We start from the raw sequence: 23663 nt of genomic DNA, 5'->3' as shown, positions 1-23663 counted from the left end.
GACAGTCAACCACTGAGACATGCCAGCTGGGCCATAATAATTATTGAATGATTGTTAAAAGGTCTCCATCATAAAATATCAGTGAGTTATTATGCACACCACAAAGCTCTACTTTGATGATTATTTATATTATTAGTTATAGAATTCCTGACAAGAAATATATTTGAATCATTTCATTTAAAGAAGTGTTTATAAGTACATGTGATTCTATCTCCAGAAATACCAACATTCAATGAAGAGTAAGATTATTGTGTACTCAAGAAGTATGGAAATTATAATAATATTTCTCTCTTTTTACCTGGTTGAAGAAAAGTATAGACACTATAACATATATACTATTAAATTGTTTTCTGGTCAGAAATAATTTCATAAATACAAAATGAAATTTAGAAAATAAAATACGTAAAGATCACTGAATGCACACATTTGTTTTGCATATACAGCAACAATGTAAAGTGCAAATATGTGTGTCATTGGGCTCATATCATCCAGAAATAAATATATTTACCTGGAAATTTTTACTTATATGTATGTAGAGACCCTGCTCTTTACCACAATTCCCACTAACCTTCCATTAATGCCCAGATATTAGTATGTAGGCCATGATTGAACTTTACAACCAATCAGAAGTCAGAAGTAAAGCTGTAACCCCCACACTCACTTATCCAACTGATATAAATGGAGAGAAGGCAGAGGGCAGGACTTTGGGACCAAGTAGAATGTGCTCACACAGCAACACCCAGTACTAGCTGGTGCCCCAAAACAACAGGTGAAGGGTCAGGGAACAAATCTGGCCATTGCCTAATAGAAATGCCCCTTCTACAGAAAGGGCAAGTTGGAGCGCAGACAGAACTGAGTATCTCACTCATTCCTTTGGGGATCCATTGCTGTTCTATACAACCCAAAGATGAAAGCACAGAGCCCCAAATTTTGACCATGAACAACAGTGGCCACCCATACTTGAGGGATCTGTTAGAAGAGTCATAAACGTGTAACTTTAAAGCATTGGGGTTGTGTGAGGCATGTTCTTATTCTGGTATTTAGAGTAGGTACTTAGAATCCCTTTTTCGTGTACCACCATCCTTCCTCCACAAACTTCCAGTTTTGTATGTGCTTATAGATGAGTGCACATGTTTGTATACCCACATGCACATGCACCCTGAAGCTCCTCTGTTCCTCAAGCCCTCTCCATCCCTGGGACCGAGATTCTGGGTGAGGAGAAAAGAGGGAGCAATGCCCTGGCTCATTGGTGTGCCTTTATCTGCAATTCTGAAATGTGTACTCCAGTTTCAACATTAAGAGCAATAATTCTCCCGAGGTCTCAATGTCATGAGAGTTCATCTGAGATTACATGGAGCCAAAGGGCGGTGAACACAGTCACCACTATAATGATTTTATAACTTCCCTGCATCATGAAGCACCTCTGAACTTTTGGGGGCCTCTGTGTACCTAGATGGTTTGAGGCCCAACTCTGCCCATGACTAGGGCATGTTGTTTACTAATATGAATAGCAGGCAATCCACATTCACTCTCAAGAATTACAACCAAGAACCACAACAAAGCAATCCAGTAAAGCCTCTGCCCTAGAACCTGAGCAGACCTGACATACAAATCCTTTGCTAGTTCTCCCATTCATCGAATATTTATGCGAAGTGTTGGCCCTATGGGCACTATGCTAGGAACTGGCACCAGAAAACCAAGTTAGAAATAGTTGGTGCCTATGAGGAGGACTCCAGTGCACAAACAACCAGGCAATTACAGGGCAAGGCGAGCTGTGCCCCGGTGGAGGAGCATGAGTGGCCAAGGAAACATAGAGCAGGGCAGAGATGTGGTCTTGTGCTTTTTTTAAAAAATAAGAGTTTGGAACAACAAATCGATTATTTATTTATTCATTTATTTATTTGAAATATGTTTTATTGATTTTTTTTACAGAGAGGAAGGGAGAGGGATAGAGAGTCAGAAACATCGATGAGAGAGAAACATCGATCAGCTGCCTCCTGCACACCTCCTACTAGGGATGTGCCCGCAACCCAGGTACATGCCCTTGACTGGAATAGAACCCGGGCCCTTCAGTCCACAGGCCAACGCTCTATCCACTGAGCCACACCGGTCAGGGCTGGTCTTGCTCTTGCAGAATAGGTTGTCTGCGAGAGAGTTCCTGGAATCCACTAGAAGATGATTTCTCTTAAAGCTGAGGCCAGTAGTTAAGAGACCCAACATTCCACCCACTCCTAGCTCTTCTAATGGAATCAGATTGGAGCTGTTTGTTGAAGCTCCTAAAGTAAAGGAGCTGCATAAACAAGTCCATTGCCCTCTAAACAGTCTATGAGACCCTCCAGGGGAAGCAAATTGGTCTTCCTTGAATCTCTGTAGCATTTTGTTTTATTCTGCCTTGTATCCTTTAGCAGTTTCCATATCTTTCTCTGCTACTTGTGTATGTGCCTACCTATGTATACATCTATATTGCTTACAGGTAGGATTTCAGCATCAGCTTTAGAATGACTCTCTTGCTCAGGTGCCAGTCTATGGTTTTGCAGACCTTCAGCACTCAGTAAATGTTTCTGGGTAGGTGTGACTTCCCTTCTCCCTTTTCTCTAGGCCCCATATCCAAGTAAGAAAGTACTGAATCCAGATAATTCTGCAACTGCCTCTCAGACCCAGCTGCAATGGTCCTGTTTCAGGGCTTCAGGACCTATCTGTGCCTTCTGATTCCGGATATCAGCTGCTTTTGCATGGTCACACCCCACCACCACCTCCGAAACCGTGGCCAACAGCTTCAGGGCCCAGAATAAAATTCACACTCCTCAGCCGTGGCCTCAGAACTAGGAATGGACCCAGCCCACCTGTCCAAGCTCATTGCTCTTCTCAAGCTCTTCCACTTGACCTCTCCCTCTGCCTATTTCCCTGCAGCCATTCTGGATCACTCGCTCTTCCACAAATATGCTTTGTAACTTCCCACATTGCTTTGTTCACAATGACTTCTACTCCCAATCAGCTTCTTATTACTGTTCATTTCATATGCTTACTAAGTGCCAGGTCCAGGCTTTATGTTTAGCCTTTCAAAGTTAGCAGTTTGTTCTGGCGATATAGCACACACACCCTTTTGAATCTAGTACCCTTTATGATGAAACTAGAGGCCCAGTGCACGAGATTTGTGCACTGGGGGGGGCAGGGAAGGGGTCCCTCAGCCTGGCCTGTGCCCTCTCACAGTCCCTCCAGATGTGGGAGCGAGCTTAAGCCAAAAGTTGGACATCTTTAGCGCTGCTGTGGAGACAGGCGAGGCTCCTGCCACTGTTGCTATGCTTGCCAAGGCTTCTGGCTGAGTAGTGCTCCCCCTGTGGGAATGCACTGACCACAAGGAGGCAGCTCCTGCGTTGAATGTCCGCAGTTTGCCGAGCCACAGTTTGCCGACCACTGTTCTAGTGCAGTGGTCGGCAAACTACGGCCCCTTGAGTGTGGCTCTTCCATAAACACCATGTACGGGCACACATGTACAGTGTGACTGAAACTTCGTGGCCACACTCAAGGGGCCAAACAGCCGCAGTTTGCCGACCACTGATCTAGGGTATTAGAGAGTTCATTGGTTAATCATTTTCCTCTTAGAACTAAGTGACCTCTATTGGTGTTGCCTCACCATTTATCAAAGCAAAAAAATATAGGGTCAGAGAGAGAATGAGAAAGTAGAGAGAAATCAGATGTCAAGAAAGGACAAAAATAGAATCATGGTTGTGTTATAGCGTTTTAGTGGAAATAATCACTGCATGCCAAGTTTAGACACATCACTATAAATGCAGCCAGCAAGCTTCAATCATTTTGATATTGCTATGGGCAGGGCACTATGGGAATCCCAAAAAAATTTTCAGGGGAATTTTGCAAAGTTAAACTGTTTCCATAATCATGATATTGGACTTTTCCACTCTCATTCTCTCTTAAGTGTACAGGGGAGATCCCTGTACATGTGATACAGCAAAAGATTGAATGTGGAAGAAGATAAAAGAAGTTCTCTTTGACTAAGCCAGAGAGATGCAAAAAATAAAATGTAAAATGACACCATTCTTCACTAAATCCTGTTTTGAAAAAGTATTTTTTCTATAAAAATATGATTTATGGTATCGTGTAATGGGTTTATTGCTATTAAGTTGATTAGTGGATTTTTTATTGTTTTAATTTCTAATGGAGTGTCGCTAGATTGAACCCACATAAACAAAAGCCAACGGGTCCTGAGGCCAAAAAGTTGAATGGCTGTCTAGGCAAACTCCATGAGGGTTCTTTAGCCCAGGGTCAGACTAAATTCACTCCAACTTTAACAAAGGTATATTCCACAAGCTAAGTTCCTCTCTTTTGTGCCTTATTTGGAGATCGCAGCTCAACTGGGGGCCCAGTGGGAGGAGCCTAAGTGGGCGGGGCCTTGGCACTACAGGAAAGACGTCACAGAGCGCCTTGTAGGGCGTGGGAGAGGCCTAGCACCGCCTTCTGTGGCCTCGACCAATCAGATGCGGGCTACGTCACAAGGGGCACACCTCCCGGACGGCCTCACTGGGCACCGGGCGGGCGCCCTGGGACACCAGGTGCGCGCCGCTGCCTGTTTGGCCCGTGGCCCGTGGCCTGTGGCCCGTGGCCCGTGGCCGGCCGTCCAACATGGTGGACTACTACGAGGTGCTGGGCGTGCCCCGCCAGGCCTCCTCCGACGCCATCAAGAAGGCCTACCGCAAGCTGGCGCTCCGGTGGCACCCGGACAAAAACCCTGAGAATAAGGAGGAGGCAGAGAAGCGGTTCAAACAGGTGGCCCAGGCGTACGAGGCCCTTCGAGGACCCCTTCGAGTGTGTCTTTACCTTCCGCGACCCGGTCGAGGTCTTCAGGGAGTTTTTTGGCGGCCGGGACCCATTTTCGTTTGACTTGTTCAGAGACCCGTTTGACAACATTTTGGGAGGTCGGAGAAGCAGGAGCAGAGGGTCCTCGCCCCTTTTCCCCACCTTCAGTGAGTTCCCAGCCTTTGGTGGGTTTTCTTCTTTCGATACAGGATTTCATTCCTTCGCTTCTCTGGGGAATGGGGGCCTCTCTTCCTTCTCCACGTCTTGTGGTAGTGGCGGTGGGATGGGTAACTTCAAGTCCGTGTCAACTTCCACCGAAATCATTAATGGCAAGAAAACCACCACCAAGAGAATTGTCGAGAATGGCCAAGAAAGGGTGGAAGTGGAGCAAGACGGCGAGTTGAAGTCCCTGATCATAAACGGCAGAGAGCAGTTGCTGCACATTGACACCAAGTAACTCCAGCCCACCCCACGTTTCGCTTAAAGCACACGGGGAGGAATAGCAGGACATTTTTTTGGAGATTGCAAGTGAGCTCTACTTTCAAAATAACTACTGGGCACTTTATAAACGGTTCAATGCCTAAGCCTGTTTGTTCTTCTTGTTAGGACCACGCTAATAGGACTTCTCTTTGTTTCTCTTTAAAACTGTTGCAAATGTCTGCATACACTTTCCTACTTATTAAACATAGTCTTGAGGCTGACGGTTTTAATGTCACTTTAAGACAGCGGTTCTCAACCTGTGGGTCGAGACCCCCTTTGGGGGTCGAACGACCCTTTTACAGGGGTCGCCTAAGACCATCGGAAAACACATATATAATTACATATTGTTTTTGTGATTAATCACTATGCTTTAATTATGTTCAATTTGTAACGATGAAAATACATCCTGCATATCAGATATTTACATTACGATTCATAACAGTAGCAAAATTACAGTTATGAAGTAGCAACAAAAATAATTTTGTGGTTGGGGGTCACCACAACATGAGGAACTGTATTAAAGGGTCGCGGGATTAGGAAGGTTGAGAACCACTGACTTAGAGGATAAGAATATTTCTGTAAGACCAGGGAGAGTGCTTCATTTGACATATCTACATTTGACAAAATTCAGAGGAATTCTTTACCTTGGAGCTTTATGAAAAAAATATTTGTTGAAAATAAGTACATTCATATCATTGCGGGGGGAGGGGGTGACAGTAACTGACTTGAAGTAAGCAAAAAATAACATTTTTAAATGCACATCAGAAGCAAAAAAACAAACAATTGATAATGCAGAAAGTAAAATCAGTGATACAAACATACTCTTTCAGAGATACTCTCCTATGATGCATCAGAAAAATAGAGGAGATAAACTTGAAGAGTAAGATGATAGTGACAGCCCTAACTGATTTGGCTCAGTGGATAGAGCGTCGGCCTGCGGACTCAAGGGTCCCAGGTTCGATTCGGGTCAAGGGCATGTAACTTGGTTGCGGGCACATCCCCAGTAGGGGGTGTGCAGGAGGCAGCTGATCGATGTTTCTCTCTCATCTATGTTTCTGACTCTCTATCCCTCTCCCTTCATCTCTGTAAAAAATCAATAAAATATATTATTTTTAAAAAAAGATGATAGTGACAGAGAATGGAAAATATAAATCTGTGGATGACAGGCATTCCCAAAGAAAGCAGAACAAAAATTTCAATATTTAGAGAAAAACTTGAAAGTTTTCAATAAGATCTGGTTTTAACTTTAGACTTACCATACATAGTAGGCATAAAATGACCCTGTAAATCTGTCCACTTCTAATCCCTGTTACCTGCAGATGAGTCCCCTGACATGGTAAAAGGACTTTGCCTGTATGATTAAGTCAATGATCTTGAGATAGGGCAATTATCTTGGATTATCTGGGTAAAAATGGAATCACAAGGGTGCCTATAAGTGAAAGAGGGAGGTAGAGCAGAGATTTGAAGATGCTACACTGCATTTACATGGAAATGGAAAAGTGACAGAGAATTCCCAAAGTAACAACAAACACTTGTTTTAAAAAAGGAAACAATGCAAAAAAATGAATTTACACTAAATGGAAAGAATAATCATACATACACACAGACACACACACACAGTCCCCGGGTTACATTGGAGATCCGTTCCTATGACGCGATGTAACTCTATTTTCGACATAAGTCAGAATCCACCTACATAAGCACCTATGTCGCTCACATGGAGCACATACACAGCAGTAATGAAGTGAAACAGAAAAAACATTTTAAAGAAAGAACAATTTCTGACCTTTACTTGTGGTAAATAAATAATAAAAAACATAAAGCACATATGTACATACGTTGAAATGATGGAACTTTTTAAAATATAAATACTGTAAATGGGAGATGGCGACGTAACCACGAAACAACGTTAAGTCTGACGTAACCTGAGGACTGCCTGTGTGTGTGTGCGTGCGTGTGTGTGTGTGTATACACTAGTATATTGTGTGAATGATAGAAATTATTAAATCAAAAACTATCAGAAGAGGGGAAATGTTATCAAAAACTCTTTAAGCAAACTTTTTATAAAGTTTTTAAGTTAAAAAGATGACTTCACATATATGATCATATGATTTTTGGCAAGGCTGGCAAAACCATTCGATGGGGAAAAGACAGTCTCAGCAAATATTGCTGGGAAAAGTGGATATTCACATGCTGAATGAGGTACCTAAATAGTCAATTTCACAGAGACATAAAGTAGAAGAATGGTGTTTACCTGGGACTGGGAAGAGAGGGAAATGGGGAGTTATTTTTTAATGGGCATAGAGCTTCAGTTTTCCAAATGAAAGGAGTTCTAGAGATTAGTTGTACAACTATTTGAAGTGCTTAGCAGTACTACACTATACACTTTAAAATGGTTAAGATGGTAAATCTTAGGTATATTTTACCACAATGTAAAAAATTGTAAAGGCCAACTATGAAGAAAATAAACAGTAATAACACTATGTATACCAATCTTGTAACTATAGAATAAGCAAAAACTATTAAAATTCCAAATAGAAACTGTGCAAAATTTAGTTAAATAGGGAATAGTTTAAGACATCTTTTTCAGAATTGGGCATGTTGAGGTTTTTTTTAATAGAAAAATTAAAAATATAAATTTTAGGTGTTTCTATGGAACATTTACAAATATTGATCATATACTATCTATTGTATCTAATAAAAGAAACATGCAAATTGACCATAACCCCAACACCCTTTCCATTGGCTAATCAGCAGGATATGCAAATTAACTGCCAACCAAGATGGCGGCCGGCAGCCACGCAGCTGAAGCGAACAGGAAGCTTGCTTGCTCCAGTGACAGAGGAAGCCAACGTTCCCGGCCTGCTGCTGCCAGCCTCTGAGCTGCACTCTAAGCAACTAAGGTAAATAAATCCCAGAATTAAAAAAAAAAAGAAAGAAAGAGAGGCTGGGAGCTTAAGTTGCCCTCCAGCCTGAAAACGGCTCTCAGGCCCTCACCCAAACTGGCCAGGCACCCCAGTAGGGACCCCCACCCTGAAGGGGGTGTGACCAGCTGCAAACAGCCTTCACCTCATCATCCAGGCTAGCCAGGCACCTAAGTGGGACGCCCACCCTGATCCGGGACACTTTCAGGGCAAACCAGCCGACTCCCACCCATGCACCAGGACTCTATCCTATACTACAGGCAGGGTGGGACAGCGCGAGCTGCCATCCGGGTCCCATGTGCAGCCCTGGGCAGCAGGGCATAAGCCCCGCCCCCAGCCGGGACCCCTGTGTGCCACCTGAGCCCCAAACCAGGACCCCTGTGGCGCCTAAGCCCCACACTGCTAAGCCCCGCCCCCAGCCAGGACCCTATGACTATTGGAGAGCAGGAAAGTGCCCCTGGGCCCTGGGTTGCTTTGGTGATCCGGCCACTGGTAAGTCGAAAAGTGCAGCCTGGAGGCAGCCCCCAGCTGCACCTGATCCAGGAGCAGGAAAGCAAGCCCAGCCTGCGGGCAGCCCCCAGCTGCGCCTTCTCCCCGGTCGCCATGAGGATCCGGGAGCAGGAAAGCAAGCCTGGCCTGTGGACAGCCCCAAGCTGGGCCTTATATGGGAGCAGGAAAGCCCAGTCTGTAGGCAGTCCCCAGCTGGGCCTGCTCCCTGTTCGCCATGGGGATCCCGGAGCAGGAGAGCAAGCCCGGCCTGTGGGCAGCTCCAAGCTGGGCCTGCTCCCCGGTTGCCATGGAGACCTGAGAGCAGGAAAGCCCAGCCTGTGGGCAGCCTCCAGCTGGGCCTGCTACCCGGTCGCCATGGCGATCCGGGAGCAGGAAAGCCCAGCTTGCAAGCAGCACCCCCATCCTGGCCATAGTTCAAGGGAGAGTACAACATGCAGTGGAGGCCAGGAGCCGGAGAGATCAACACAGAAGGGCTCCTGCGCCAAGCCTCCATGGTGTGGCTGGGGGCAGGCCCCCTCAGAGTCCCTGCTGCCAGACTGTGGCCATCAGTACGACATCCACTGAGGGCTCCTGGACTGTGAGAGGGGCAGGCTGGGCTGAGGGAACCTCACCCCCCAGTGCACGAATTTCATGCACCGGGCCTCTAGTGTGTATATATATATATAAAACCCTAATGTGCAAATAGACCAAACAGTGGAACAACCGAACAACTGGACAACCAGTCGCTATGACGTGTGCTGACCACCAGGGGGCATGCACACGGAACATGATGGGCATCAGCAGTAGGCAACAGAGCAAGGAACATGGCGGGCATTGGCCATCACAGGATGGAGGAGCAGGTGAGCAGGGGCGCCAGACCAAGGTGGGCTCCCGGTCGCTGTCATTAAGACGAGCCTCTGGTGGTTACTGAAAATTCATTCTTTGCTCCCACGTGCTGCAGTACCACCTGGTGCTCACACCCACTGCCGAACCCGGCCCTGCTTACACCCGCAGCCGGTGCCAAAGCCACCACTTGCACCTGCTGCTAGCGCCCAGCGCCAGTCCTGATCTCTCAGTACCATCAGCGGGTGTGAGCAGCAGCTGCTGGCCCCAATCGCCCCTGAGGGCTTTTCCACCTCCCCAGCTCCTGAGGGGCAGTTGGGGCAGCAAGCACCACTAGCACCCGCTGCTGGCAGCGGCCCCCATTGCTCCTCACTATCAGCAGGTATGAGTGGGGCTGGCACCATCAGCATGTGGGAGTGGCGGCGGCAGGAACAAGGCTACCTGAAGGCAGGGGACCAGGGGCTGTGGTGGGAGGGGGCAGGTGTAGGAACAGAGGATGGGCTGAGACCCGCCCCTGTGCCCACAACACCCTCGCGGCCCACAGTTCCTTTCAAGGTGCACAAATTCGTGCACTGGGCCCCTAGTCTGCTATAGTAGCCATTGGTAATACATAACTATTGAATATTTGAGATGTGGCTAATCCAAATTGAAATATGCTGTAAGTATAAAATACATACCAAATTTTGAAAACTTAGTGTTGGACAGAAAAGAGTAAAATAATTTCGTTAATTATTTTATATTGAGAATATGTTGAAAGAAAAATATTTTGGATATATTTGGTTGAATAAAGTATATTGAAAATAAAATTTTTGCTTTTTTAAACATGCCTACTAAAAATTTTAAATGATACATGTGGCTTTCATTATATTTCTCCTCAGTCTCTTCTGAAACAGGACCACTATAAATGATCATGTAAATAAATGCGATTTGCTAGTTCCTTTATCCTTCCACTGAACACCCACAAGCAAAAACTCCCTGATAAATAAGTTTGCAACTCAATTTGTCTGCTCCTACACAGTTGAAGAAAATTGCACAACCCTGAAGATGATACCATAACAAAAGAACAATCTTGATTGAATCACACCATTGTAAATCCTATTAGAGAACTTCATCCCTCTCTCTCATTTTTTAAATGACCATTGCAAACTTAACCACACTACTTGAGACACTTGAACAATATATCTCATCAAGACTGTTAGAGGACAAGAGGTAGAAATTAACAGAAAGATTGGTAGATAAGTAAGCACTTGGAATTAGTTTAAAAAAATAAAATGTGTTCTGCCTGGCACATTGAGTGGATATAAGCACTAATACAGACCTGAGACAATGGCTTCCTGTTGGCACAGTTTATGCCCCCAATGAAGACCATGTTGGGCATGATCGGCCTGGGGTAGTCCAACACAAAGTCGCCTCTGAACAGCCACACGGATGCATAGCCCAAAACATCCACCAGCGACATCTCTCTCTGCAGAAGCTCAGAGGCCAGCCGTGCATAAGGAGACAAAGAAACATGGCAAATATACTTCAGGGCCAGAGGGTAGAGCATGTTCTTGACCCTTTGCAGGAATGTCATGTGGTCTGAATTCCTTGTTAATAACCTAGGAATATATGAAGAAGGATTTGGGCACTGTGTGCCCTCCGAATCGAAGTCACATGGAATGGCACGCAAAAAAAACACAGCAGGAAGCGACAGGTACTGAGCCAGCACTGCCCCACAGGGGTAGACAGGATCTGTTAAAACCACGTCGAAGGCACTGGCATTCAGATGCCTGATCAGGTCCTGGTTATGCACCAGCTCCTCACAAGACTTTTGAAAGACCGAAGACACATTTTTCAAAATTAAAATAGATTTCAAGAATGTTTTTAGAAAATGTGCTCTTTCAAAAACCAGGTCAATGTGTCCCAGCATGAGATACTGGAATTCCTCCTGGGTGAATGGAATGGCATAGGTTTTCAGGGTGAAATAGTCCTCCTCCTTGACATGCAAAGTTGCCTCTGGTGAGAGGACTACTGCTTGGTGGCCTCTGGCATGGAGCTCCTTCACGACCTCCCGCATGCTGAGCCAGTGGCTGCCCTCCATGGGGACCACCAGTACCTTCCCGCCCTCAGTCCAGGGCCCGACACACAGGAAGAGCAGCAATCCCATGAGCAGCAGTGGGGGAAGCTGGAGTCCTGTAGCCATCTCAGTAGATGCAAAAGCAGCTGACTCCCCAGATCACAGTGTGTCTTATACACTTGTTTTCTTTGTCTTATCATATCATCAAGCCAATTCACAGACTGGCACATCACTGGAGGGCAGGGTGCACTAGTTACATTAATCATTACAGAATGAACCTGCCCCTGTCCTTCACCACTAGCCTTTTACCCTTTTGCTTCTCCTAGGGAGAGATTGATCCCCCTGACTTTGGAGAAATTCATCTGAGTCCACTGCTCTCTCAGAGGAACTGTTTAGTTCACGCTCTTGTTTTTCATTCCATTCCCAAAATGAGGCTGTGGATGCGCATTCATTCTCTTCCCCACCCATTCCTCTGTTAACCATGTTTTACAGGGCTGTGACTGAACTCCAAGAAGTCACCAATGCTAGTCCACAACCAAAACCTCTCTGCTGGATGTGACCTTATTTGATAACTCTTAAAACTCTTTCCTCCCGTTTGGGCAATATTGAGCACATCCAGAAAAATACATATAACATTGCTAAGATGGCTTTCTCTAACAGGAGGTGGACGCTGGCTCTCTGGTTCTGTTCCTCTTTTTCACAAGGACACACCTCATGCAATGTTCAGGGAAGAGTCTACTTGAAGCAGCTGTCAAAGGTGGAAATATCTGGAGAAACTCTGAACTCGAAAGTTGATGAAAACAACACAGGGGTTGTGAAGATGCCTATACCTACTCCATGGGATAAGAGTTGCCATTATGGGCAATGACACAGTGGGGTCAGAGAGCACCATCCCCTGAGGGCCTGCTCACCACAAAACAGGAGGGCGCTGTCACCTGGCTTCGGACCAGTCTCTGTCTGAATTCCTCCTCTCTTGCATGCTGAAAGTTCCAGGCTTCTGCTACTCTGCTTCGGGACTAGAGTGTACCTTAATCAGGGCCTTCCTTTAATATATCCTGTGGTTTATGTTCAGGCTTCTCTCCAAAGTCATTTATACTCCTAAGTCCTCATAAGAACAGATTCTTCCAGAACAGGATGAGCTGTATAATTGGTCACTCCTTCTGAGGGTGGAGCCCTGAGCAGCCTCATGAGTCACATGCCCATGAGGCCAGGCCTGCTCCAGAAAGTGACTCCCATCTGTGCTCAGCTGCCATCTCCTTGTCCTGTTCACCCTGATGATGATGTGGGTGGGCTCCTTGTGGCATCCCACTTCCTCACTGAGTGTGCTCTTTGGCATCTTTGGCTTCTGCCATACCAACCTGCAGGCCCAGGCCACCATGACTAGCAAGGTTGAGGCTTCCCTTTGGGAGGAAATGACCCCATGGAAGATTCACAGTGATAACAGATTCCACCATTGGACAAATGCGTGCACACCAAGACACTTCCCATGGAACACCAGCCGCCACTGTGCAGGCAGTGTTTGGTTTAACCCTTCCTTATAGGCTGTGTGTCCAGGATCCTGGTTCCCTCCTCCTCTCCAACAGCAAGTTCTCCACTCTCTTTTGCAGATCCTCTTTCTGTCCAAGACATAGCTCTATTTTTTTCCCAAGACTCCGTTTCTGTCTCCTACTCACAGGTTAAATCCTATCATTGCTGTCCTCCATTCACTCCTACAAAAAGCCATTCAAAATCTCTTGAGTATGTAGGCTTGAGGCTGCTCATATCCTACATTAAAAGCGTGAGGGCAAATGGAGCCAATAGCTAGAAAGGTACAACTTCAAGTTTGTTATTGGTGCTGCATCTGCTGTTATTATCATTAACAAGAGAAGCTAGCATTAAGGATTCTTGTCACCACCATATCAATGGCAGAAGCAGCAAGTCACCAGAGTTGACTCCTCTTCAGTCTGTTAATAACTTGGTAGTCCCTGTTCCTTGTACGGCTGTAACTGCACTGGACACGTGTAGGAGAGTATATATACCAGGGCCACCTCTCTAGCTTTCATCACTGTGGTCATCTGCCTTGTGGTTATAACCCAAACTGACAAGATGTTATAAGCCAAGTAAGAAATGGGTTTACCTAGGGAATTAGTCATAGTGGTGGTGTTTTCTCTGCTCCAATTGGAGATATAAATAAATCTAGATCAAATAAATGAAGAGGCACAGATGAAGGGGAGACTTAACGTTGTAACACTCTTGATTTTATCCCAAATTAAGCTATAGATTTAATGCAAGGCTAAACAAAATCTCATAGGGATTTTCACCAGGAGAAAAAAAAATTAATTCACCTAGAAGCATTTTTGTCTTCTGGTAATACAGGAGTAGTTCTTATCAGACCAATGCTCTCACAGGTAATGATTATAAATTCTTACCAAAAAAACTTTTTACAGCTGTCTGAAGGCACTAGAGAGAAATCAAAACCAGGCGGAAAGAGAAGGAACCAACAGATGACAAGGCCTGGGTAGAGTTTCCTTGCTCTTCTTATCAGCCACCTCTGGTATGTCTGTCCTCACCCATTACGCCTAAAGCCTCAGGGTGGCGCTTGCTTCCTGTTAACAAGGAGATTATCTACAACTCATTTGTCTCCATGTGGCCAGAGGGTGGCCAGCACCTAAGTCAGCCTATCGCTCCAGGGAGCAAGCACCACCCTGAGACTGTAGGGCTGAGAAGCCTACACCTATCCTCCATGCCATGGTCTGTTTCCTTGGTGACTGCTCACAGCTCCAAACTGTCAAAGCAGATTACAGGGTACCAGATACCAACTCCAATAGGGGACTCCAACTTCCTGGCAGATAGTGAAGACCATCACTATGCCAGCCATCAGTGACAGAAGGCCCAACACCTCTGCCCATTGCATCTTGCTATTGGAGTTGCCAAGAACACACCATAGCCACCCAGCATGCTTTAGTTACATGGGGAAGAGACAGAGTGAATCAATCCCAATAGTGATCCCCCATGGCCAGCAGGTCCCTATGACAGCGCACACACAGCAGTTCACCCACATGCATTCCTACTGTGCAGCAGTAGAAAGACCCTGTCCCCTCCCCTTGGAGTACATGTAACAGTGGGTTGGCCAAGTGCCATGGGCCCACACGCTTCAAAAAAAGAAAAGAAAGAGGAGCATTCTTTGAGCCTGAAACAAAAAGACATCCCACATGGCTTGTGGTGGGAAAGACTTGCAAGCCCAGGCCCATTCTTTTTTTATTATTTTCTTTATTGATTAAGGTATTACACATGTGTCCTTATCCCCCTATTGTCCCCCAACCCCCTACTCATGCTCTCATCCCCCTAGTGTCTGTGTTCATTGGTTATGCTTATATGTATGCATACAAGTCCTTTGGTTGCTCTCTCCCCCTCCCCGCCACCCTCCCCTGCCTACCTTCTGAGGCTTGATGGCCTGATCGATGCTTCTCTGTCTCTGGATCTTATGAGGCGAATGGGGCCAAAAAATCTGCACGAGTGATTCTGCCTTTCCCAACACCCATTTTAATGGCTCTTTGCATGACGCTAAGTCACAGTTGATGCCATATCATGCCCCTAAAACTCATTCTCAAATGCTTTGGTGTTTCCCACCTACTCCTGCACAGAGGCATGGGAATGGCAGGAAGCATTCTGGGCGGTAAGAGAACTAAATGACCCAGGAAACCTGCAGAGTGTGCAAGAGCAGGAAGCAGGAGGCAGAAGAAAACAGGGGTGCATTCCCTTCCTGGGGCCGCTGAAATCAAGAGCCCAAGCTGGGGAACTTAGAACAAGAGAAATTTATTATCTTATTGTCTCACACTCTGGAGGGCAGAACCAAATCAGAGCCATGCTCCCTCTGAAGGCTCTAGGGAGGATCTTTCTTTGCCTCTCCCAGCTCCTGGGGTTTGCCTGCAATCTTTGGTCTTGCCTGGCTTACAGATGTATCACTCCAATCACGTGTCCATCTTCTCCCTGTACATGGTCTTCCTTCTGTATATGTCTGTATCCAAATTTCCCTTTTTATAAGGACACCAGTAATATTAGATCAGGGGCCACCCTGATGACCTCACGTTAACTTGACGATCTCTGCCAAGATTGTTTCCAAAGAAGCTCACATTCTTTTCTTTTCTTTTAATATATATTTTTTTATTGATTTCAGAGAGAAAGGAAGAGGGAGAGAGAGATAGAAACATCAGTGATAAGAAAGAATCATTGATTGGCTGCCTCCAGCACACCCCACACTGGGGATCAAACCCACAACCCAGGCATATGCCCTGACAGGGAATCAAACCATGACCTCCTGGTTCATAAGTCAACGCTCAACCACTGAGCCTCACCAGCTGCGGTGATGCTCACATTCTGAGATGCTGGGGCTTAGGACTTCTACTTCTCTTTTTTGAGGGAGTCTCAATTCCACAGACCTGAGCTTTCTCCTAAAGACTGGGGCAGCTACCTAGGATGGCGTGCTATGTTTGGCTTTGTGTTCTTAAAATGTTCCTCTTGTGAAGAAGTAGAGAATGGTTTAGAGGGGTCAGCCTGGACCCTGGGAGTCCTACTTGGAGCTTGTTTGTGAGAGGCAAGGACCTGAATCCAAGCTGCAGGGGCACTGGGGACTGGAAATGACTAAAATGTTTATCAACGAATGAGTAGCTACATGAAGTTATTATGCTAATGGAACAAAATATCATTCAGCAATAAAAAATAATGTTATAACATGAATGAACCTTATGAAAAACATTATGCTAAGTGAAAAAGTCAATTACATTATTATATGATTCAGTTTGTATGAAATGATCAGAATAGGCAAATCCATGGAGACAGAAAGTTGATTAGTAGTTGCCAGAGGCTGAGGAGAGGAGGAAATGGGGAGTAACTGATAATTACAGGTGTGTGTTTTTGTGGGTGATTGAAAATGTTCTAAAACGGATTGTGGTGATGGTTGCACAGCTCTGTGAATATATTAAAAATAATTGGATTGTAAACTTTAAATGCACTGTGTGGTATGTGAATTACATCTCAATATAAAATAAACCACTTAATTACATTCTTCTCAAATTATCTAAGTTATTATCCAAGCAAGTTTCTAGCTTTTCAGAGACTCGTGTTGAATATTGTTTTTTAAACCTTGACTCATTCTAGCATTTAGCCACTCTATGGATAATTACTCACTGACAGAAATAGTGCGGTCAAACTGTTCCACAAGTCTGTTCACCTCCAAGATAACCAGTCATAAAGGTAAACATGGGTTTGGAAAGAGAAGCAAACCATTCTAGGAATTGTAGACATTGGCCTAATTCATGTATTTTCTAAAAGTGTCTATTAAGAATGACTTGGCATTTTAGGGTTTGGTTCCCCTTATTTGCTTAGAATTCAATCCTCAGCTCAACCAGTAAATATTGAAGTTGCAGCCTGAGTGCTTATTGCTTGCAGAGAACCCTGTAGGGGGCAGAGGTTAGCTCAGGGGTGGGCAAAGGATGCTTGCTGCCCCCTCCCCACCCAGCTTTCTAATAATTACAAATACCCGGGTTCTGCTGGGTAGAAGTTACTGATACTCACTTGGAATTTGTTCAGACCAGCATTGCTCAATTTCAGCACTATTGACATTTTGGCCAGGTAATTCTTTGTTGGGAAGAAGTGGGTGGGTATTTCTTGTGCTTTGTGGGATTTTTAACAGCATCCCTGGACTTTACCTACTAGTTAGTTGACAGTGTCACCCCCAATTGTGACACCAAAAATGTCTCCAGACATTATCCTGCAAGGGTCAAAATTCGCCCCATTTCAGGACCACTCTTATAGATCAGGGGTAGGGAACTTCCGATCATAGGCTGTATAAGGCCCAAGAAATCTTTGGTCTGGCCCTGCCAAGACATTATCGGTGAGTGAATTAAATGTTTGACCAAATATAGCAGGCTGATTTTTAAGTTCATAATTTTGTATGGCCTCGAATTATGTTATAAATATTCAAATGGCCCTTAGCAGAAAAAAGGTTCCCCACCCCTGATCTGGAAGATTCCAGAACACAAGAGGAGAAAACTTGGGAACAAAAGAGCTAGTACTGAGAAATGTAGATATAGTTTTCTGGGAAGATGCTTCCCAAAGAATGCTGCAAGAAAACCACATTGTTTTTATCACTTCACAGAAAGTCTCAGCCTGTATTGAGTGTCCCAGGATCTGGCCTGGCCTGGAGCTCCTGGAGGCAGAGAATGTGGCACAAGCCGAACTGCTTAGGGGGCGGATGATAAGGTGCATGGGGCTGGCGAGGAGCTCCTGGGTGGGATAAGTGGCTTCAGAACATCCAGGGCTGCCCAGGGCCTAGCCTCTGAGGGTCTCCCAGTGGGAACCACCTGCTGGATGCCTCAGGGGCTTCTCCAAGACATCTTGGGCAGAAACGCCCAGGAGCTCTGGAGGTGGCCGAGTCCCTCCTTGGGCAGAGGAGGCTGTTGGGGCTGTGGTCAGAGTCACACTAACCTGGGCGTAAGTGGGAAGAGATCTCATGCTCTCCCACACAGGCGAGGCTGGGAGCGCACAGGCTGCCCTGAGGATAGGCACCCTTGATTGTGACTCAGTGTTATGCAAGGATTGTTCGCCAAGCACTGGTTCCCTAAAGCCTTTGCACATATTTGAAAGAAATATGAGTATGCGTTTGAAATCAGGCCAATAGTTATCTATACAACAGGCTTGCTGACTTGATATGTGAAATCGACTTTCATCGTTTATTAATTTGAAGTTCTCGGGTTATTCCTGAAGTTAAATGTGTTTTCAAGCTTTTATTGGCCACGTCTATTGTTTATGTATTGCCTCATCATGATATTTGCCTACTAAGGAGTGTCGAGTTTGTTTTTTTTTAGCTATAAATCAGGCATTAATTTTTTCTGTTTGATGATATATCTTCATTTTTAAAGTATTTATTGGATGAGGCCATATAACAAAACAAATTATGTTAATGTGAACAATTCAGTGGCATTTAGTCCCTTCACGATGTTGTGCCCCCACCATGTCTACATGACTCCCATTCTCATTATTCCAAAGTGCACACTTTTTCATAGTGCTGAAATGGTTCAATTGTTTGACCAGTGAAACTGATTTTGATCACTGCAACTTAATTTCTAATAATTACACATACAAGTTGACACAGAATTCTCTCTGTGGTGACACACAGGGACTGCTAACTGAGACACAGATGAAAACCAAGCACAGGCAAAGCTTCAAGGCCCAAAAGCACACTCACTACAGCCTGTTTTTTTCAATGTGAGTAAATACAACTTTCTTTTTTGGCAAAAATATATGCTTGGTACCAAGGTATCAAAAATGATATTTTTCCTTCCTTCTTATAGCAAATGATTCTCTTTACACTTTTGCTTATTAACTTCTTAATTAAATGTTATTGACATACGAGGTTTCTATGCCCTGTGCTTCCTGGAGTTTGTCCAGTTATGCTCATCACCCCTGTAGCTACTGTTGACCATATTAACAGAGATATTGGCAGGTTGGTAAGGGTCTTTGGGACCTCTCTGAGGCTTTCTTTCTGATGAAAAAACAATGCATTGAAAAAGAGAATTCTGGTCTGAAAGTTTACGTGATCTGAAGAATTTTGAAAGGTGTCAAAATTCAAATAATACTTTTTTAAAAACAAACTCACAAGTTTTTATTTTTCAAAGCTCTCTTTCCTCATCTGTCAGGGGGAATCTACAAACCCTTGCCTTAGGTCAGAGGTCAACACGCTCTCTCTGTAAAGGATTAGATAGTAACTATCTAGACTGAGTATGCCACGTACCCCTCTGTCTCATAGTTCTGATTGTTTTTAACGTCCTTTTTAAAATATAAAAACCATTCTTAGCTCTGGACCATATAGCAACAGGCCTGTGGGCTGAAGTCCATTTGGTTCACCAACTATAGTTTGTTAACCCCTGGTTTAGGGACCAGGGAAAAGCATGGCACAGAGTTGGGAGAATGGGTTTTGACCTGGACTTCCCTCTTAGCTGTGTCTCTTGGTCAAGGCTTCACCTGTTTCTTCAACAGGTAAGTGCAGGATTTGGCTTGGAAAATTTTAAGGCTCCTTCCATGACTGTCCCCAGGTTACCCAGTTAAAGATCACTGCTGCTGTTGCCAGGCATGAGTGCTATCTCATTCAAAGTCTTTGCATCATTCAAACCCTCAGCCTAGGGTCTCCTCCACCCCCTCCTCCTAGCCTGGCATCCCTTCCGTCAGGTGGCCCTCCCAGGTGACAGAGGAGGAGCCAGACCCGTGAGGGAAGCAGAGAGTGAAGAAACGGGGCAATGACAAAGAAATAAAGCCAGCCACCTGAGACAGGACCCCTTTCTTCTTACAGTTGGTCCCTCCAATGAAGACCATGTTGGGCAAGACTGGTCTGGGATACTCGAACACAAAGTCATATCTCAAGAGCCAAATGGAGCCCTTCTGATATAAGGTGGGTAAGTGTACCTGTCTCTTGAGGAGACCTGATGCGAGGTCTTCGTACTTTGAAAACAGACAGTGAAATATGAGGTTCTCCAAATGATTAACAAGGAAGTTGACCACCCGCTGGGAGAAAGTCATCCTGTCTGAGAACTGGGTGTAGCACCTGGGGATGTAGGACATGGGGTTCGGGCTTCGGCTGAACGTATGCTCCAGGGCTGAACTTGCTCTCTCGGAGGAAGCTCAGAGTGGCTGAGTCCCTCAGGAGGCTCTGGCAGTTGATGAAGCACAGGTCAACGACGACCATGTTATTCCTGTACTCCACCAGGGGGGCAGTCAGGAGCCATCTCTCAGCGAAGTGCCGGTTCCCAAAGGTAAGGAAGCGTCTCTGTAGCTCTTCCTGGTCGTAGGGCACCGCATAGATTTTCCTGGTGTAGTGTTTGGACTCTTTCAGAAGCAAATTGACTTCTGGCACCAGCACTACGATGTCATGGCCCCTGTCACTAAGCACCTCAATTATGCCCTTCATACTGAGCCAGTGGCTTCCATCCTGGGGGACCACCAGCAGCTTGTCACCGAGAGCTACACCCCAAAGCCCTAAGAGGAAAACCCCTGCAGAAACTCCCCGGACCGCACAGGGGAGGCAGGCCATCCCCGTGGAGTGCAGGTAGCAGCAAGAGTAAATGGGTTACGCTGCCTGACCCCGAGGGCTCCTAGCTATTTCCCCTACACTGCCCCTACCTGCCCCTCTTCACAGACCTGGCCTACCTCTCTGTGCTCTGAACTTTGCCCTCTGATATACAAGAACCTACATTAATATTTAACTATTTCTAAGAACACAGGGAACTTGAGCCAACCATGCTTCTTAGCTCTTGCCTGAGCTTCTGGGTTTAGTTCTTCTCTTTGTCTGCACCAACCTGTCTCTCCAGTTGGAGGACAACCTGAACAGGCCACAGGAGGCCCACTGCAGCCCCGCCTTCTCTCCTGAGCACCAGGGCTCCACAGCATCAGTGATGACCATGTTCACAGATGAATAGCTGTCCGTGCTGCTCTGCTTCCTTGTCAAACCTCCTCACAGTGGAAAGGAAGCATGAACAGATGGAAATTCATGATTTGAACAACACAATGGAACTGCTCACTCCAAATCCTGGTTACCATAGCAGTGGCCAGATTAAAAGGAAGGCACAGAGAAGTTTAATAGAATGTCCCACTGCCCCCTACTCCCAGCTATACCACTGTTACTGGGGAGTTTTGTTATAGCAGAAGATAGAATCTAATCCTAACATATGTGCTCTGACACCACACATCTCACTTTGCGGTTAAGAGCACAAATGCTGGAGCCAGCCTGCCCCTACCAAGCTGTGCGACCTCACCGCCTTTCCCCTGCATTGCTGCACCTGCCAGCTGGGGGTTGCATCAGCCCCTCCCCTGAGGGGCAGTGAGAATGAGCTGAGTGCAGTTCCCTTGGAAGGGTTCCCTCTGGGTTTGGTCGGACACTCTTGGGGTCAAAAAGTGGCCCTGCACGACCTGCACTGTGAATACAATAACCATAGGAGGAGCAAAGGGAACAGAATAGGAGGCAGAAATGAAGAAGAGAAGAAAATGTAGAAATATGAAATGGTGGGAAGGTGTCAGGTGGCAGGGCACTTGATGGAGGTGACTGGTCCACCGGCAGTTGGAAGAAGGTGGCTCCAGCACAGGGCTCCCCGACATCTTCGGTTTCTAAAACAATTTCCCATTGTCTTCATTTCTTAGGGCCACTGTAACAAAGCACCACACTGTGGTGGCCTGAAAAAGAGAGCTTTATTCCCATAGTCTTCAGGCTGGCAGTCTGAGGTCAAGGTGTCAACAGGGCTGGTTCCTTCTGAGGCCTGGGCCGGGGACCTGTTCCAGGCTTGCTCCAGCTCCTGGTGGTTTGCAGGCCACCTTTGTTGTTCCTGAGTTTGTAGAACATCAGGCCATTTCTGCCTGTGTCCCTGTCTGTGTCCAAATTTCCCCTTCATATAAAGACACCAGTCATGGTGGACTAAGGCCCACCCACCCTAATGACCTCATTCAATTTAACTAATTACAGCTGCAAAGACTGTATTCCAAATAAGGTCACATTGTAAGGTATTGGGCGTTAGGACTTCAATAAAACTTTTTGGGGGAACACAACTCAACCCTATCACTCATCCTTCATCTCATGCAATACAAAGCCCAGGCTGACCATTGTTCTACCGATGAGAAACAGAGGCTTGCTGCCTACGAAAGGACATTTTTGGGTAACTTGTACAGCTTCAGAAAAAAAAAATAGAATTGGCTACTTCTAGATCAGCCTTTCTCAACCCTTTTGGCCTCAGGACTCCTTTTTACTCTCAATGCGTGAAGACCCCTGAAACGTTTGTTTATGTGGGTAACATGTATTCAAATAAACTGTTTCAGAAATTGAAACTGACACATTTAAAAAGTACTTCCTTGTGAATTTGAGATAACAAGATTAAACCCATTACAAGCTGACATCTTTTCTGAGAAAGTAACTGTAAATTTCCCAAAACAAACAAAAAAAGTAGTCAAAAGAGTGACGTCGCTTTACCTTTTTTGCAAGTCCCTTTAATGTCTCCTGGAGGAGAGGGACTCTCCGATCAGCATGTGCACTTGCTCTGCTGCGGTTTTGCACGTTGTGAAGTCTTGGGAAAACTCCCCAGGACCACCACGAGCAAATGAGAGTGGGAAAAGCAAACTAAAACTTAATAGTCTTAGTACTATTAAGGAAACAGCTTGACCTTGCCGACCCCTGAAAGGGGATCCACAAGGTTTCCAAAACACCCTTTGAGAATCACTGTTCTAGATCAGGGGTGGACAATTACTTTTCTTTAAAGCCATAAATAGTACATAGTTTGGATGTTGTGGGCCATCTGTTCTCCTTGGCAATGATTTAGTTCTGCTGTTGTACCAGGAGAACAACCATAGGCAACACTAAACAAATGGACACGGCTGTGCTCCCATCACTCTTGTTCATGAGAACAGGAAGCGGGTGAGATTCCGCCTGTGGGCTGCAGTTGGACAACCTCAGTTCCAGACAGTGATAAAAGCCGAGGTGTTGACTCTTCCCTGCAAACCCACATGCCGCTCCTTCCCTTCATTCCAGATTCACTCAGCGTCCTCTCAAAGAAAGCTTCTCTGATGACCCCGTTATCACAGGGCCCAGCCCATCACTCTGAAGCCCCATCTCCCTCCTCATTTCGCTTCACCCCTTTCGCCATCACCTAACCTGTTACTTATTTACTATGTGCCTCCCCCACCTAGAAAAGAGCACTTTAAGGACGCTGTATGCCCAGTGTCCAGAACAGTGCCAGCATACAACAGGCACTCGTTCCAAGTTTGCTGAATGAATGAACTTGCTTTTGATTTGCCTGTTTGTTCTAGTCTCACATTTCAATTTCTCTCTCTCTCTCTTTTTTTTTTTTTTTTTTAGTTGTGGGGATTCACCCAAGAAAAAGAACATTTATAAAACCATGTGTTTTTTTTTTTTTTTTTTTAGAAAAGATGGTCAATGACACTATGAGTGCGGAGTCTGCCCCTTGCCGTTAGGAAATTAAAATCTGAGAAGTTTAAGTCTAAACCGCATGCAGTGAGAGCCTGAAGTAGGAGTCTGAAAGCCCGTG

The 23663-nt window shown here is 45.5% G+C and overlaps 2 protein-coding genes across 3 annotated transcripts in view; one reads left to right on the top strand and one right to left on the bottom strand.

Moving 5' to 3' along the window:
• Positions 1–23663, bottom strand: part of LOC102772667 (UDP-glucuronosyltransferase 1-1) — a 42070-nt gene that overhangs the window by 10574 nt on the left and 7833 nt on the right. Inside the window, exon 1 of one of the 2 annotated variants that reach the window (XM_006760455.1) lies at positions 10867–11791. The exons of the other annotated variant lie outside the window; for it this stretch is intronic. Within the exon in view, the coding sequence (XP_006760518.1) occupies positions 10867–11730 (864 nt within the window). The 5' untranslated portion in view covers positions 11731–11791. Of the gene's footprint in view, positions 1–10866; positions 11792–23663 lie in introns of those variants that run through there. 2 annotated transcript variants of the gene reach the window in all.
• Positions 4208–5396, top strand: DNAJB3 (DnaJ heat shock protein family (Hsp40) member B3). Its single transcript, XM_015561883.1, is given in 2 exon segments — positions 4208–4799; positions 4801–5396. Coding segments are annotated over 2 exon segments (630 nt in total). The 5' UTR covers positions 4208–4638; the 3' UTR covers positions 5270–5396.

Source organism: Myotis davidii, unplaced genomic scaffold, assembly GCF_000327345.1.
Source record: "Myotis davidii unplaced genomic scaffold, ASM32734v1 scaffold370, whole genome shotgun sequence".
Lineage (NCBI taxonomy): Eukaryota > Metazoa > Chordata > Mammalia > Chiroptera > Vespertilionidae > Myotis > Myotis davidii.
This window is presented reverse-complemented; position numbering and strand designations above follow the sequence as displayed.